A 17,531-nucleotide genomic window follows, 5' to 3' on the forward strand; every position below is an offset into this window, starting at 1 on the left:
TGACTGTGTTGAACACTCGGCATCCAATCGGTTGTGCTTTATGGGCTTTGCCAAGGAAGAGCACACAAACAGCACTCAGCTCTGCAAGTCTGTAAACATGATGGACTGTGGCAAACTACTAGGGCTGGTGTTTACCTTGGCAGAGCCTGGCCTTGGCATGTTGGTAGCATCGCTTAATTACTGTTTACATGTAAATATTAAATTATACAAACAACCCCACAGAATGTCTCGGAAAGCGCAGAAACACACATTCAGGGTCAACCTTATCTGTCTGCAACAGTTGCCGCCGCTACGATAGGCATTGTTTTGAATCGCAAATTTTCTGCATTGTACATAATCTTCATAATTGTTTAGTGCTGTTGTCCAAGGGCATTCAGGTAAATATGTTCCCATAATCTGCATAATAGCAGATGCTCAGATATGTAAAACGCACCTTGTGTTCTCAGAAAGAAAAAAAAAAAGACGGGGTTATTGTTCAACAACAACAGTTTCATTAGGATAAAGAAGCGTGAGCATTAACGTCTCCAGTCAAGACAGATAGATGATTGCTTTGATTACGGGGCCCTGCTTTCCTGACGGTCCTGAGCAGCATATATAGTAAAGCACTGGTGCCTACTGTGCATCTCTAGTATGGCTGAGTAAAGCACTTGTTCATTTGCAGTGAAGGGTAACATGAAACAGGCCTGAGCCTTCTGATGGACAGGGAGATTTCACCTTCGCCAGTGAATGATAATGCATTATTAAATTTGCCTCTCTGCTCACTAGATACACTTAGCTGACCACAGCATATTTATCTCCCCATCCGAGGCTCACGTCTTGGCAGGAGAAAGCATTCTGTCACTTTTGAGGCATTTCAAAGATTAAAAAGAACCTCTCTCTTTTCAACGTTCCTAAAAGCATCCCCACCCTTTTTTTTCAGTGAAATGTGATTAGCAGGAGATGGTGTCACGCAATGGAACATTCATGAGAGGGGAGAACAAATATCCAAATGAACTCCCATGTCCTCGAGGAATAGCCCCTCTCTGCACCATCAGCAATCTCTCTCTCACACGGGCTGAGGAAATTTGATTGATCCTCTATTGAATTATTTTTTTGCACTCTTTCATTTCAACAGGACGCACTGACAAGTTGTTTGATCATAAAGCATTATTGTCTGCCAAGTCACATTTCAGGGCTGTGATGGCTAATGATCTTGCCTCCTGACTTAGGGAAAGTCAGGTAGTCAGCATGTGTTTGAAGCTCGCGATTCCAAGGACATCGGGAGGTACTGAGCAAAACACTATACATTAAAAGTCAGGGAGATGAGAGGGAAGGAGCTCGAACTTTTAATGATACTGTACGGCGATACCATCGGTGTCAGTGGAATATTTACGAAAAGAGCACAAAACTGACGCCGAAACTTTTGCCTGACCCAGAGTCCCCCGCCTGCCTTTTTATCATTGCAAATGCTTATGCAAAGAAGGAGCAGAACAAAGACTACAAAGGCTAGAAATCACTCTTTTGTCTTTTTTCATCTTTTTTTTTCTAAACTACGTTCCCCTTTCTCTCGCTCGCTCTCTGTACACGAACCCATGAGCATCCACAGGTCCTTGGCCAAAGCAGCTGTATGGAAACAGACTGTGATGCTCATACCTGCTCGTAGAGCTGGGCGATAGAACGATAACGATATGTATCGCGATATAACTTTGACTCGATAGAGAAATTAAGCTATCGCGATAGACCTCGCCGCTCTTGTCCTCAAGAAAAAAGAAAAAAAAAAAAGAAGGTCAGCCAATCCAAATTAAGTAGCGCAGAGCCGAACCAATCACAGCCGCAGCATCACGTCGCGTGACTTGTTACGTACAGCACAAGTGCCAAGCCGCACGTGTGTTTGTTTGGGAAGCAGCCAGCGGGTAATGGAGCCAGCGCGTAATGGAGGAAATGAGTGTGCCGACTAGAAAAATCAACCGAGCGTGACCGAAGAGAAAACAGATGATGGTTCCAATGCCGGAGAGATTGTCGAACGGAAGAGCCATAGAAGTTCCGTAGTGTGAAGGTATTTCGGCTATTTCAAGTCTGACAAAAAATAGAGTAGCCGCACTGTAAATTGTGCCGAAAGCAAGTCGGGAAATACAATAAACTGGTGCATGCGTCACACTGTGCGCCACGTTATTGTTTCGGTGAAATGAATTTCTACAATACTGTTACTGTTAATTCTACTCTCTGCAGTGTTTAAATGCTTACATATACACACAGTTACTGTCCCTCCACACATACGACTCGGTTCTGCTTCTATGCCCCAGCTTTGTTTACTTTTTCCCACCGAGGCTTCTAGACTTCTGATTGGCCAACATTTCGGCACGGTTAGGAATCTAGCGCCACCTGCTGCTTTGGCATGTTCATAGCAGCGTTTTCCTTCATTTCTGCCTTTATGTGTGGACGGGATTATTTTTTAAAACGAAAACGGAAAATCTCCGTTTTCAAAGATACCCGTGTACGTGTGGACGTAGCCTCAGTCTCTGACTGGAAGCGCTAATTCGTCATTCGGCTTTTGTCAGACTAAAGTAACTGTTAAAACTGTTTGAAAAGCTAAGCTATACAACAAGGAGAGATTGAGAATTTCCTTTTAGTTCTCAGTTTATTTGATATTGACAAAAGTTAGTCAGTTTTGTCTGTTCTTCTGTAAAACAAACTAAGATTTATTTTTAGAATTAATATTTTGTTTCTAAGTGGAATTGACAATTTAGTCTGTTTTGTTTGTTCTATTTTGAAACTTAAACGCTTTAGTGACTGCCTTTTGTGTAGTTTGCAATATTTGCCTTTATTTATCTGAAAAAGTCTCATGTTCCTTAAGTACATCTACCCTGTTGAACTTATTATGGGAAATAAATATTTAAATCAAAACAAGCTGCTGATTATTTCACATTTTACTTGTGAGCAACGGCACATTTAAATCTTACAAATATAGTTATTTGGCTTATATCGTGATAGATATCGTTATCGCCTGAAATGAAAAAAACATATCGTGATATGAAAAAATCTCATATCGCCCAGCTCTACCTGCTCGGTTTGATCTTTGAGAGTGCGAGCTGGGGCTGCGGACAGTGCGCCTAAGCAGCGTCCTGACAAACAAAAGGCGAGACAAATCAACTTTGTCCATTGTGGTCACACCAGTGCACGGTGCATCGCCGACTGCTCGGATGATAGCAGGTATAGGAGAGGATGCACCACCTAGGTGACATAATGCACCACAGGCTTCCATTTATGCTTGAGAGGAGATTAGGAGCGCATCTCCTGTTGTGTCAACAAGTATACATAACATTCACCAGTGAAGTGCCAATATCATATTACTAATGATTCAGCCGCTTTTAAAATATGGTTTACAGAATCGCCTTACATACTGTACTTGCCTCTGCACGTCTTGTCAGGCATTTTTAGCTCGGTGCAAAAGAGATGTGGCATGTTTACCTGCACTTGGGGGTGGGGGTTAGAGCTGTTGATGGGAAATTGCTTAAACTGCCACATGTTTTTTTTCTTCTTTCTTTTTTTTTTTTTTTTAAACAGAAAACTCTTCAACATACATACTGTACATATGGCTTGTGTTTCAAACACCTTTTCCCCAAGGAAATAAAATGATAGCCAGTGTTTGATGTCCAAAGTAAGTTTACAGCCAAAAGGCTTCTGTACCTTTCAAATTTCCCCTTGTTTGTCAGCTACCTGCTGTTTCACGAGACAGAGGCTTGTCGGAAGCTATCGCCGCAGACTTTCTGTTTGAAGCAATTCAATTAGTCACATGTGAGATAACACTTAGCTTTCTACTAGCCTTTTTATTTTTTCTCCCCCCAACGTATCGACTAATCTCTTTCTTTTTTTTTTTCTCTTCTTTGGCAAAATTTGGACAAAAAATAATCACGTTCAAACAACAGCAAAAAAAAGCCCTACCATCTGGTTGCGCTGCACTTGGTGACACAACTTTGGGAAGTGTCTGTTTTATACGACAACAAACAGCCTTTGTCCTTCATCACCAGAGATGACATGAAAAAGATGAGGCACGTTCATAGGATGTGAGTGCTGAGGCATTATAGGGGCTGTCTCTGAGGCGTCTGACTGTTTAAATAGTCTCCATATGAGCCGGGGCACTGCATCCGTCCTCTGCAGCCAACCTGCTCCCCTTCTTAGAGTGCATTGCAAGAGATTAATTTAATGCTCTGCCAGGATCATAAAGATCAAACAAGTGGAGAGATATCATTAAACCATTGGAATGTTATCTCATTTATCTAAACAAACTGATGCGATGAACGGCCTAATTAAAAAGCTCGCCATAAACAAAGCTTCGGATGGGGAGGCCTCTCCCCTCTTTAACAATGGAACACATTTATTTTATTAATCCAATGCATCGTGTATCATATCATTACAGTTCAATATATCTATCATTAATTTTATTCCCTTCACTTAAAGCTTTTATTGGAATTACTTTGGTTATTAGTTGGTTCTAATGTATTGGTTACCTCTGTATTTGGCTGCTACAATCTCTCTTATCTCGCTGCATAAACCTGTGCATGTTATTCAAATTGCCTCATTTATTATGATAGCTTCCTCATGTAAATTGTGCTGACTGCTCGCCCTTGCACAGTCCTCATTAGACTAATGAAAACCTTCAAACGAAAAAACTAAACAACCTGCCAAATAAAGGTCTGGGGTTATTATGAAAATTACAACTGTGGGAGCCGGGAGAAGCTCTCTTCATTAATTCATGCTCAGCAAATTGGTAACTAATTTAGTTGCACTCCTCTGCATTAATGGGTTATTTTATAAAAATGTTTTCCACAGCCCGAGACCTCTGGTGCACACACTGAAGAGCTCAGAATCCTAATCAAGTCCAGTGACATATTAGGAATTGACAATCTCAAAGATAATACAGCGTGTGTTTGCTAGTAGATGTGCGCGGGTCAACTAGTTAGAACTGCCGCGGATTGCTCGGTCATTTGCTTTCTCCTCTAATATTGTGAAGAAATTAGAGTCATTTGTGTTGATTATCTGAGTGTGGAGGAGGCACTTCAGCTGAGAAGGAAGATTTCTGCTGCCGAGGAAACATTCAGTTGATTTATGTGTGCGGATCCTCGGTTAAACCCTCGTTCTTTGTTTGCGTTACCCCGTTAGTGCAAATCTCTCCTTGTTTCACATACGAACACGCACGCACACACACACACACATATGCTCGCACACGTGCAGTTAGACGGTCTGTGACCCATAAATTCAGCTCATGATCCTGCTAATTATTACTATTCACTGCTTCACACCCTGTGAGTGAAGGTCTAACACTGATCTTCACGTCAGCCTAGCCAACAGGGAACATACAGCCGAATGATTTCCATAGTGGTTTTATTATCATTATCAACCTCACCCCACCCTGCATCACCCAGCACAGCTCCGCTAAAACCAACAGAGAATACTGAAATCTATTATTTGCTTCATTTTGTATTTAATCTGCCATGCTTAGTAGATTTCTATCTGCTTCTTTTCTCATTTTCCTCTTCTTCATAATTCTCATCAACAACATCGTAATGAATTTATAAAAGCAATTAATAGCGTAAAGGCGAATCGGCTAATTCTGCATTTTATTTTGGTAGGAAAGATTAAAAACAATTGATATGTGTGGCAACAAATATCATATCTAAAAATAAATAATTAAATAAAATAACTGAGATGCAAAATCTGTGTGGAAATCAGACCTAGCTGACATTTAGTTGCACTATTAAATGTTTTTGTAGTTAATTAAGAGAACTCCAGGGGTGTTATTAAATCGCAGCATGTGCATTACAGGGGGCTGATATGATGTTGCAAATGTAAAACGTCCAAAGCCAGGTAAAGACACTTTCAAAGAGATCCAACAAGCAAAACACATGTGTGCAGTTAACTTATTTCTATGTGCCTGTGCAACAATGCACACTAAACAGAGACATGAAGCCATAGAAGCAGCAGCACAGTCTGACATCATGACAAATGAAGGGCAGGATCAATCTTTAAATTAAAGGTTTACCATTTCTCAATTTTATTGCCAATATTCAAGGACTCAAATGGACTTTTAGGGCCCTTTTCATAAAGCTCTAGAAATATAACACTTTTCTTTTGATAATGGCATGCAGACTTTTCCCTTGTGGATTGTAAGTTTCTTTAGAAATCTGTGCAACGATGACAGTTGTAATGCTGGCAAATGTTGCTGCTGGTACAAAAAGTAAATCTGAGTTTATGAAACTTTTTGCTGCTCTTGACAAATTACACAAACTAGTGTATGACCTATTTAAAACAGGCATATGCAGCAGAGTGAGCAGAGTGACTTCAGTCATTCATGTCAGGGGGAAAAGGTTTGGTCAGCAAAATACTGTACACACCTGATCTGCAACAGTTCCGCAAGTCTGGTCTCAAACTGCTATGCAGATATATGATATAGCCTTGAAAGACTTAACTTTACTTTTCACAGTTGTGTATGCATGTCACAGCATTAAATTACTGCTAAGATGAGCAATGCAAGTACTGATTTTATAAAAGGACAGCTCTAATGATGCATTAACTCAATGCAAAATACCCAACATTAGCCTGATTGTGCAACAAGAGCTTGATTTTTATTAATGGCTTTATTTTGCATACTTTACCTACGCTGATAAAATGCACATCCCAAGCATTCCAAAAACAACCCAACATCGTGTGGAATTAAGCTTTCATACAGATTGAGTTTTGAGCTGCAGTGAGAGAATGAGCTCCGCCTGCAGCTCACTAAAGATGCCATAGCTAGAAGGAGGCCTTCTGGATAGGTTTCCTATTGAAACGTCAGTGCAAATCCTCAACTGCTTGTTTAAGGGGGAGTAGGTTGCGGTCACTGCGGTTGCCACATTTTGAGAGATTGCTGTGGAGTAAAGTTTGTCAGCCCTCAGGGGTTCCCTAATGGCCTTGGGCCCAATGCCCATTGCCTGTCTTGCCTGTTCTCCAGCTGCCTGTCTGACTGCTGTAAAACTTTAACAGAAAATAACTTTTACTCAAAATGTGAGGAGCGCTCATCCCAACGACTTAAAAGTCCACACGGCGCTGCCTCGACCTCCACAATTACCTGCCAAGTGTGAAGAGAATCTGATGAACAGTTGATGAAAAATGCAAAGAACCAAAAGCCGCACAACACACACATACAGAGATTTCACCATTTATTAGTGAGACTAGTGAATGGTCTGTTTAGTAAGAGTGTTAATGAAGCCCATCCACAGAGAATCTCTTCACTTTTTGTTGACACTGTTTCATAGAAATTAGTTGCATCTCAGTAAATAGGAATGGATGGAGCTAAAGGGAAGGTAATTTTGCCTAGAAGACGCTGGCATTATATTATAATTAAGTATTGCGTATATATTGTATGTATGTATGAATGTATGATTTGAATGTTCTCCTACTGGATGAGTGGACTGATCTTGGTGAAACTTTGGATAAACATTGTCTAGCCCACTGTGAGTCCCATATATGTAAGTATGTGCATGTATGTAGTTTGCTAGTTCTTCTAATGTATGCTGATATCAGACTTGAAGATTTACAGGTCCACACTAACTTGATGGCACCTTTAAATATTATCAGTAAACATTGCTTAATTTTGCTGGCTGTTCATGCAAATTTCTTCAGACTTATCACTGCAATTCCTTCAGTCCCCAGTAATGCATCTGCATTGTGTGAAGTAAATTTAAAAAAAATGTCTGTCAGGAAGTTTGAAAAACACACTGAAATACCCGAGATTGTGGCCATTCAAACTGTAACTGTTCAGCTTTCTCGAGAATTTAAATTACATAATTGAGAAACTGAAAAATATGTAAAAAAAAAAAAAAAAAAAAAAACCCCAACAAACAACAAATAACATAAGAATTTTGTGTTTCTACTTACTTTATGTGCTCTTGACTCATTTCAACTATACTACTTTTACTGTCATTTGTGGACACACTATAGTTTCTCTTCTCTCGTCTGATCTGTTTCCTCAGATATGGGCATGTTTCACTAGCTCTAAGTTCCCTCCCCTACCTCCAAAACATTCTGTCAGGCTAGAAGAAACACTGATAACGAAAAACTAGATAGCCAAGATATCCCTCATCTAAACAACACTTGCTCAGATGCCTGGACTGAAGCCCTTCAAGTCTAAAGTATATTAGAAAAACAGTTGTTCAGACACTTATAGAGCATGTAGTTGTAGACTAACATTCTCCCAAAAAATCTTTCTAACAAGAAATCTTAGAATGAGAGGCAGAGCCTTCAGCTCTCAGGCCCCTCTCCTGTTGAACCATCTCTCAAGCTCCTGGTGGACTAGTTTGCTGCACTCAGCTCTTTTCACTCCTCCCCTGTTTATACGTCACTACTGCACTACTGTACGACTATAGTGTGTGTTTGGTCTTGTCTCCCATGGTCATGGCAGATGGCTTCCCCTCCCTGATCCTAATTCTGCTGGAGCTCTCTTCCTGTTAAAAGGGAGGTTTTCCTTCCCACTGTTGCTAAGTGCCTCTCATAGGGGGATTGTCTGATTGCTGGGGTTGTCCTTTTAATTGTGTACAATATAAAGTGCCTTGAAGCAACTGTTGTTATGAATCGGCAGTACATACATAGAACTGAACAGAACGGGGCTGAGACTTGACTCACCTTTATCAGCGTGCATCCTCTTTGCTTCATGGCTCATGTCATGGGCCAGGTCTCCCTCTTTAGGTCCCGGTGCGATGTTGGGTGACAGGCCAAGCAAGGCTTGGTTCATGGAGAGACCATTGTGGTGTGCGGCTGCATAAAAAAATCAGCAAAAAAAACCAAACCATTATTAGCTAGACAGGAGCTTAAACCTTCCATCTGTACAATCTGTAAAGCCCTTTAGAGGTTTTTTTTTCTTTATTTTTTCTTTATTTGTGTTAATAAATGTGCTGTGAAGCAATATATAATACGTACGTATCCTGTCTGAGGAGCTTTCTGTGTGGGCTGGGGAGCTGGACACACTGCTGCTGCGGTGGGACGATGGGTGACTACCTGGCCTCCTGTGGTCTTCTAAGGAAGGAGCAGGGGAGGGACTGTCCGGCAAACGTTCCTGCAATCCCAACAGCCACAAAACCACACATGCAAAATAAATATCCAGCGCAGGCTCGAGTGTTATGCCACGAGAAAGAGGGAACTGTGTTTACAGCAGCCAGCTGTTATTATGACATTGCTTGCTTTCTCTTTTAAAAATTTACCTTTATAACAGAGGTGACCATTCTGGAGGGCAGACTTTGGCCCTGTGCTGCGGCGGCCATATTTGCAATGGTGCTGAGGTGGTTCATCTGGCTCATCGCCATAGTGACAGAGGCTGGGGGCAGGCTGACTGGGATCAGAGGGTGTGGCATCATCATGAAGGGGAGTTCCAGGCCTGAGACACAGGAAGAGGTCGTTGGTTACTCAATGATGCATATTATGAGTGAGCTACCCACAGGGGAAACTTGGCTGAAAACTCAGAACCTGCTGGTGTTAATTCAGCAATCAGTAATTCCCACCACTGAGATCCCCTTTAAAATTGGTGTCCAATAACACTAAAGCTTTACAGAGCCAAGCGCCAGGAAAAGAAAGGAATAATTCAGATTAATCACGTCTCGGGTATCTTTCCATGTTAACACAATACACATAAATGTTTTACAGCACGTGTTAATAATAGATACTACTGCAATAATAATAAAGAAAATGGGGACGATAACTATACACACAGTCATTCAAAGACCAAAGTTTACACTGCAATAAATATGCATCAATTATTCTATGATGAATAAAAAGGGGCAAATTATGGAAATTCTCTCAATATTTACATATAAAAAAATATCTCGGTAAAAACGAGGGCAATCTTGAAAGTCATTACCCAAATGACTAGTTAAACGCGCTAATGACAAACAAGTAGCGCTAGGCTACAGTACGGCAATGACTTTAGGCTAATTATAGCCGCCGACAGTGCAGACCAAGAGACAAAGAGAAGAAGAGAATGAGACAAAAAAAAAAAAGAGTAGGTCGCATTCAGCTCACCCAATAATGTGATTTTCAGGGTTTTTTTCTCTATACGAACACACAAATTATTCCATTACAACATCAGAGATATCTTACAAATGTTCTAAATTATTCAATTGCTGTCTGGCAGTAGACGCCTAATTGGGGAAATTGAAGACATTAGCAGCGAGAAAATGTAAAGAAAGTCTAATAAAGATACTGCGGGTGGGGTGCGGTGGAGGGGGGGTTGTAGCTAGTCAAATAGTGGCCCTGAACTGCACTTCTGAATGGCTTAATGAAAACAAGCCAACTTTCAAAGGACATGAGCACAGACAGAGGGTCAAAGCTAGGTGTCTGTATCCCCCTCCCCTCCCCAGCCGTGGCACCCCCCTCCTTCCCCCCGCCCGTGCTCTACAGGGACTTTGAACTGGCAGGATCAAAAGTGACTGGGAACAGTTTGGTCTCATTCCTCCGCCACTCAGATGCTTTTCCTCAAATGCTTTAAAGAAAACCTCATAGACACTATTGGATCTGATCGAGCCTCTCTGTAGATTTTTTTTAACTCCTTTTTTTTCTGTCTTTCTTGGCAGCCCGGTTCAAGGTAAAAAAGAAAAAAAAGAAAGCTGTGTAGAGAAAAAGGAGGGGAAGAAAAAAAGATAGCACACTACAGAAAGCTATCCACAAAACAACTCCACTCTTCTTTTTTTGACAAAACATCAGTAGCCAAAGGGCAAGGAGATCTGCATGGCGAAGCCTCTAAAGAGAAGGACACTGGTTGAAAATGAAAGGACATGAGAAGTACTCCTCTCTGTCATTCCCCTCCTTCCAAAAGAAGCATTGATTTCCATAAGAAAGGTGGCATGCAGTTTCTCAGTGGCAAGTATTCCCAAACAATATAAAGCAGGGGAGATTAAAGAAAGGCGGAAGCCAAGCAGCACCTTGTATCAGCGCCTCTGCTGAAGCTCAGACTGAATCAATTACCACTCAGCAGGCTAAGCTCAATTAAAAAACACCACAGAGGGCCTGATTGCGGGGGTACTTACTGTAGGACAACATGGAGAGGTCTAGGCTACCTATCAGCCTTTCAAGGCCACTCAAGGGCCAGAGTGAAGAGACTTATTCTGCCTTTGAGGTGTCTCTATTACGCCCATTCAATCAAACGCAGCTACACACACATAAAGGTAGATTTTCACCATATCAATAAAGTATGAAAAAGAGGTGAAAAGTCACTTAAAACAACGCAGGTCTGCGCTTTGTTAGTAACATACCGCCACTTATCTCCCTGTCATATCTTTCTCTTGATGGCATGTGAATTTCATTGATGTGTCTCCACCTGACTGACAGGCTGGCGCGAAAACACAGGACCTCTGTTTGCTCTAAGGGGGTATTAGTCTCGCTTTCAGTGCCCGTCCAGCCCCTTTCTTGTCACCCCATCCTAAAGCGATGTTTCTCCCATAAAGACCCATTCAGGCCACTGTAGGGGAATGTGCCACGGGCCAACAAGGGTGCACCAAATCCTTTTATTTATGGCTGAAAGGAGCCAGGTGAGGAGGATATGCATTTATTCAAGGAATCTGGCATTTTCACAAGACAGTTAGAGTGTTTTCATCGCATTCATATGCAATTTCTTCTCATTTTCTTGATTTTTATTCTCATTTAAATGAAAGGACTATGAATAATTGCAACAACTTTTTTTACGTAGGTAACAATAAACAGAGATTTTTGCTTCTTTTTTTGTCCTTTTCAAAAACCAGAATGAAGAGACTCATTAATCGCTGTGATATTGTGAAGATATTCCAGTGGGCAAACTGTTAGAAACATATTTGTCAGTTTTCTGTTTATCTCTGAAATAGAAGTTCAGACCTGATGAGAGGTGAATTCCCACAAGCCCCCCTCCCAACCACCACCTCTCTCTTTCCTGAAGGGCAGACAATGCATTTGGAGTAATTTACCTGAAGTAAGCCTGAGGGACTTGCAAAGGTGAACTCCTATTTACCATCATTAAAACTACAAATCACTTAATACCAATATAAACAGCTCAGCTATTATGTCGTGCAGTGCTTGGGAGTTCACGCATGGATAAGCAAAGATCTGAATCGCGGAGGATGAATTGAATGAATTAAAACAGCCCTTGGTAGCAACATGATTAAAAACCTGTTACATCAGAATCAAACCTCACGGCTAATGGCAGGTTTGTTACTTATTAAAAAAAAAGATTTGAAGAAAAGTGGGAAAAAATGGATTGATTGACTGTTGAACGATTTAAAAAAATGATTAAAACGCCAGCAGTGATTTATTTTGGTGATTTGTGCCGCAGTTAATCCTCATCGACACATAACTTCAGCCTTTTTGGCCATCTAACCCTACGGAGAAAAATAAGAGGAGAGGAGCTAAGCCATTGTCATTGAAAATGGGATGAGAAAGCAGCCGGGCCCCTTACCCTTAACTCTGTTGTGGACAGATTTCCCCTGACAAAAATTAAACTAGCTCCTACTTGGCACTTTATTATCTCTTCAACTGAATGATTTATTGTTTGTGGAGCGAAAGAACCAAAGAGAGGGGGAAGATTACATTTCCAGCCAAAGCTCAGGCCTGATCTCGTTTTTTACTCCCTCTGTCCAGGAAAAAAGCTCCCGACAAACAATAATGTCAGCTGTAATTGATCGGAGGTCGCTGGCTGGGCCTGCAGTAAAAGCGCACTATTTAAGCGACAATCGGCCCCGCGCTCTTCAGACGCTGGCTAATGAAGCTGTCTGTCTGGGCTATTTACCTTCTCTTAAATGGAAGGGGAGAGATGTACTGTAAGAGACAGGGCTGGAGAGGATCTGCCTCTCACTCCCGTGAAATAGGACCTGCACATGCCTCAGGAATGTATAATTGGTTGGCGCAGCCAAAGCTGGGGATCCGGTGCTAATTAAATGACTTGTTTAAAGCCTATCTGTCTTTGTTTGGGAGGCTCTGGGCTTCAGAACAATGCATTGTAAATGCTGTTGTCAAACAAACATTCCTGGTTATCCTTTGATTTGAATTGAACAAGACAAAGGGCTGATTTGCTCACTGCTAAGCCTTTGGTTTTCATGGTGTTGAGATATTTTTTCCTTCCCTCTTCTGATCTGTCAAACTGAACAGGGCCATTCCAGTCAAAGCTGCTAAATGGACTGACTCAGTGCACAATCCATACGCAGCTCGCCGCCGCAAAAACAATCTCCGTTTTCCCTCTTAATTGCGCTTGTAAAAATGCCCCCATGTTGTGTATGCATTTCTCCGACAAAGGTAAAGACGGTGGCGCGCACAAGGAGAGTCTTTGTTGTGGTCGTATCAAGGATTTGCACACTGGTCCCAAAAGGAAATGAATGGCTCATGAAAAAGTGTCTGTCACGCGGCGAGACATTTAGAGGTCTCCATAGCACTAATCAGCTAGTCGTCTTTACTATAACTGTTAATCTCCCTTTTTAAAAAAGGGGGGAAAAAGGAAGTCCTGCCACGGAGGAGGTGGACCGGGGGGGGGTGTGTATGCATCAGATCAAACATAAGACACGGCCTCCATAAATAAGTCGTCTAGAATTGTGGTGCCACTTTAGACTACACAAGTGCATGCTTCCATGTGCTTGCTAGTCCCACATTCATATACACACAGGCAAACAAGAAAACACACACACACAGATGGCAGGTTCAGTCAAGGCTGGTGAGTCCTGTTTCTCATTAAAATGGGGGGAGAGGGGAAGGTTTCGAGCTTTGATGTAGCCACCCACAGCCCTTCAGTGTCATTGAATGAAACTTTGAAGCTTTTTGTGTTTACGTAGTTAATGCTGATAATAAAGCAAACATCTTGTCTTTGTTAAATACCTGCTGTCCACTCACGTATGCCTACACACACGCACGCACACTGCAAACGGGGACATAAAACGAATACATCTTGCAGCAACAAAGAGAGGTAAACATGAAAACACACGGCCGCACGCTCAGACAATGATGCAGTATGGATAATTGTGTAAAGTTACGCGCCGGCGCAAAGCCAGCCGAACATATAAACACATGCGGGAAAGAAAAATGCTTTACATTTCAAGAGCTGTAACGATTGGATGAATAACAAGCTATTAACGCATCAGCAGACAAAATACGCTCGACGTGCCAAGGCAAAGACGCGCAACTGAGGTGGGCATAGACTTTTTGATGAACTAAATCACGAAATGTAACAAAAAAAAAAAGAAAGAAAACATGATAAGAAAACATTTCTGCTTTCATGAGGCAACATAATTGCTTTCCAAACCCAAACCGCTGGAGTGTAACATGTGGTAGAAATTATCAAGGAGACAGACAGAGGTGTTTGTCCATTAAGCGCATAAAAATCTAAGGCAGGCAACTTTTATAGGATAATTTAAATCCTCGGCTCTAATAGTGCGCATTCCTTATGAAAATTGGAAGATCAATCATCTCCGTGACAGATCTGTTGTGGAAGAAGTTCTCGCTATCTTTTAGGTGGTGGTGGTGGGGGGTGCTGAACACGTTTCGCCACCGCCCCACCTGTGCTCCCTTCCCATTTTAGCTGTCTATTTGTCTCTTTGCTGAAAATGTTAACGAACAGGGCAATAATCAAGCCATATGCTTGCATGTGGCAAATCTCATTACAGTAAATGACCTTTACCAACCAATGCCAACATCCTTGTGCTTGATAACACAGAGCGTGCGGGGCGGGCGACACAATGGTGGGTTTTAGTTTACGCAGTCATGCGCGGGAGTATGTGTGTGTGTGTGTGCAGTTGGCCAAGACAGCCAGGCCTTCAGGACACATTAGGACACGGGACGCATTCACTAATTTGGGTCGGAACCAGGCTCACTTCACATTTGCCACACGTCACTCCGAGGATCGCCGCGGAATCGGCGCAGGAGCTCCGACGCTGGATCACTCACAATAAGCGGTGGCACGGAAAGTGCTGCGAGCAGAAGAGGAGAGGCGAAGGAGAGGAGAGATATTACTAGCAGCTGTTACTACTGCGGCTGCAATATATTCAAGCCCAATCAATAAAGCTCCTACAGACAGTGACACCCAAGCAGACAGAGGAATCATTTTCATCTGATACTTAGCAAAGGCTCCCCCTTTTAAAAAGATTGCTTTCAGTCAATGACAACCAGTTGTCATTTGACTAAGGCTCCTGAAATGAAATATATTGACGAGTGTTATCAATCACGACCCACTCTGCCATCATATCAATTTAGCCGGGATGGGGGTTGAGGGGTGGATGGTGGTGGTGGTAGGGAGGGATCGGTTTGCATGTGGTCATCGGATCATCTGTTTTAATTACAAAATTAGCATCACTACCTCCTGCGCTCTCACTTCCTCCATGACAAGCACCTCTCGAGAGAGAAAATCAGTAACGCTCAACCGTTGTCAGCGCGAGGTTTCCTTGAAATGCAGTTCAGTGTGGACTTTAACTGAGGCAGAGGACAACATGTTAAAATATACATAGATATATATTTGTTTGATTATTTGTCTGGAGATTCTAAATATCATTTATCAAGAAACGCCTTCCTTTGTTTGTTCACCCTCTGAAGGGCGTGCTGATTGTGAAATTCCTTTACGTTGTTTGAACTTGCTCACGCGCTCCGTCTTTATCTTGGTCCCAGAGGAGAGGCTTTGTGATGGTGAAGATGTCTGGGCTCAGGAAGGCTGATAGCTCTATTTGGATGAGGGTTCCCATATCATAATTGAGAGAAGAAGAAGAAGAAAAAGGGGGGGAAAAAGTGCTTTTGCGGAACACGACCAACTTTCTTTTCTGTCACGAAACGCTTTTTGAATCCTTCCCGGGCAATGCTACATTTTTACAGTGCAATCACAGTTAAAAGAGAACGCCATTTCGCTGTTGTCATCACCGCGCTGCCATTACTGTTATTGTGTACACACAGTAATATCATTACTCTATGCTAATGTTTCCTCTTAGACATAATCACGGGGAAATGAGAGCGCATGATATCCAGCCTCTAACGCTGCGCCATCTTAACTGTGCATGTGAAAACGGCTCCGCATCCGACGCAATCACACACCACGTATATTTCACATTGCTCCGACCTGCGAAAGCTCATCATCACCGAAAGGTTGAATGTCATTTATTACACGTATCACATTTACAGCAAGTGACATTGTCTTTTCAAATTGTGTTGATCTCTTCACTTTCAAAGGTCAGCCCCTTCCCTGGCTAAATTCAACCTGACAGAGAATAGTGAGGAGGGGACAGCCGAACACATGCATCACCCCGGCATCAAAGCGCTCCAAATTAATCTATCCAATTAATGAGGAATGAGGCCTAATGTTGATGAGGGATGACAACTCGACTGGTCAGTTGTTTTTTTATAGCTCTGCTCCTGCTATTGTGAGCTAACCGCAAGAGACAATCAAACAAATATGTCCATGACGGTTTGTCGAGTGCCGCCGCCTCTTCCTCTCCGTAGCGCCGCAACTCCGCTGCCACTCAAAGATGATAGAACTTGATATGGATCATTACGGAAATAATGTTTAATCAATTCCCCCTGTTATTGTAATCTATTTCTGCCGTTGTCTGCGTTTGTGTGTTTTGTAGCTACATCGGTGCGCCTCACAATTTCCCAATCATGCATATTCAAGTGTTACGCTGATGCTTAACAGCCGACGCAACCGGAATTAGAACGAGGACATTAGACTTCATTAAAAAGAGAAATGATTATCAGGTTTATCTTTTGAAATGTCTATTAAAATGTGTGTGTCGTTCTTCACTTATCTGTCACCTGGCTCCCATGAGCCTGGCAGCCTAATAGAGAGATGGTGAGGGCCAAAGCCCAAGAGAGCGACGGAGACCCATCAAGCTCTTCACTCAGACTGGAAGGCTGCCTGTCTGCTCTGCCACTCTCTGTCTCGCTCACTTACCACCACTAGCCCCCGTTTGCCCAACGCTGGCAGGTCAAAGAAATCCTGTTTTGTCTGGAGAAGGACCCTTGATATAAGAAGATGGGGAGAAAACCCAAATAAAATGTTGAATTGCATAAATTAGTCAAGACAATAACCTGCCGCTGTAAAAAGAGGTGTTATGATATGTTCGTGAAATGAATTCCATTCAGCCTATGGCTACAATCTAGTCTCTCCAAAGAGCTTTGGCTGACAAAGGCTCCCACAAGAGAGCTAGAGAGGAAGATGGATGAAGTTGCCCCTAGACACTCATATCAGGTCAGTATGTGCTTTATCCCCTAATGGTTAAGGTTAGGATTGAGTAGGGGGTGATACTAGATCTGAGCCTGAGGGCCACTGTTCTAGAGGAGAGGTGCAGGAAGTTGCCACCATCCTCCATCATGGCCCACATTCAGCTGCGCTGGGCCACCAGCACTAATGCAGCTAGCAGGTTGGAGCGCGTAGTTAGCTAGTTGGACGTGTCCTTCCACCCAGAGAGCTTTATTATTAGAAAGGACATAAACAGACTAATTAAATCGCAGCAGTGGAGCTGGGCTGACAGCTGGCACAGAGAATGTGACCAAACAGATCCCTATCAAAGTGCAAGAGCAGTGTCTCTCTATATGGG

General features: G+C 42.4%; 1 protein-coding gene across 2 annotated transcripts in view; it reads right to left on the bottom strand.

Moving 5' to 3' along the window:
* The window catches only part of dachd (dachshund d), a 92,147-nt gene that overhangs the window by 16,135 nt on the left and 58,481 nt on the right, over window positions 1-17,531 (bottom strand). The window contains exons 4-6 of one of the 2 annotated variants that reach the window (XM_086267732.1): window positions 9,213-9,385; window positions 8,932-9,067; window positions 8,638-8,769 (exon numbers count right to left, since the gene is read on the bottom strand). In XM_086267732.1, coding sequence (XP_086123858.1) covers window positions 8,638-8,769; window positions 8,932-9,067; window positions 9,213-9,385 — 441 coding nt within the window. Of the gene's footprint in view, window positions 1-8,637; window positions 8,770-8,931; window positions 9,076-9,211; window positions 9,386-17,531 lie in introns of both variants that reach the window. The other variant, XM_086267731.1, reaches the window with a different exon arrangement.

The sequence above is a fragment of the Aulonocara sp. 'chitande type north' Nkhata Bay genome, linkage group LG16, assembly GCF_057382095.1.
Source record: "Aulonocara sp. 'chitande type north' Nkhata Bay isolate Kocher_YH1m ecotype deep benthic linkage group LG16, A_spYH_male_GT1.1, whole genome shotgun sequence".
In the NCBI taxonomy this organism is placed as follows: domain Eukaryota; kingdom Metazoa; phylum Chordata; class Actinopteri; order Cichliformes; family Cichlidae; genus Aulonocara; species Aulonocara sp. 'chitande type north' Nkhata Bay.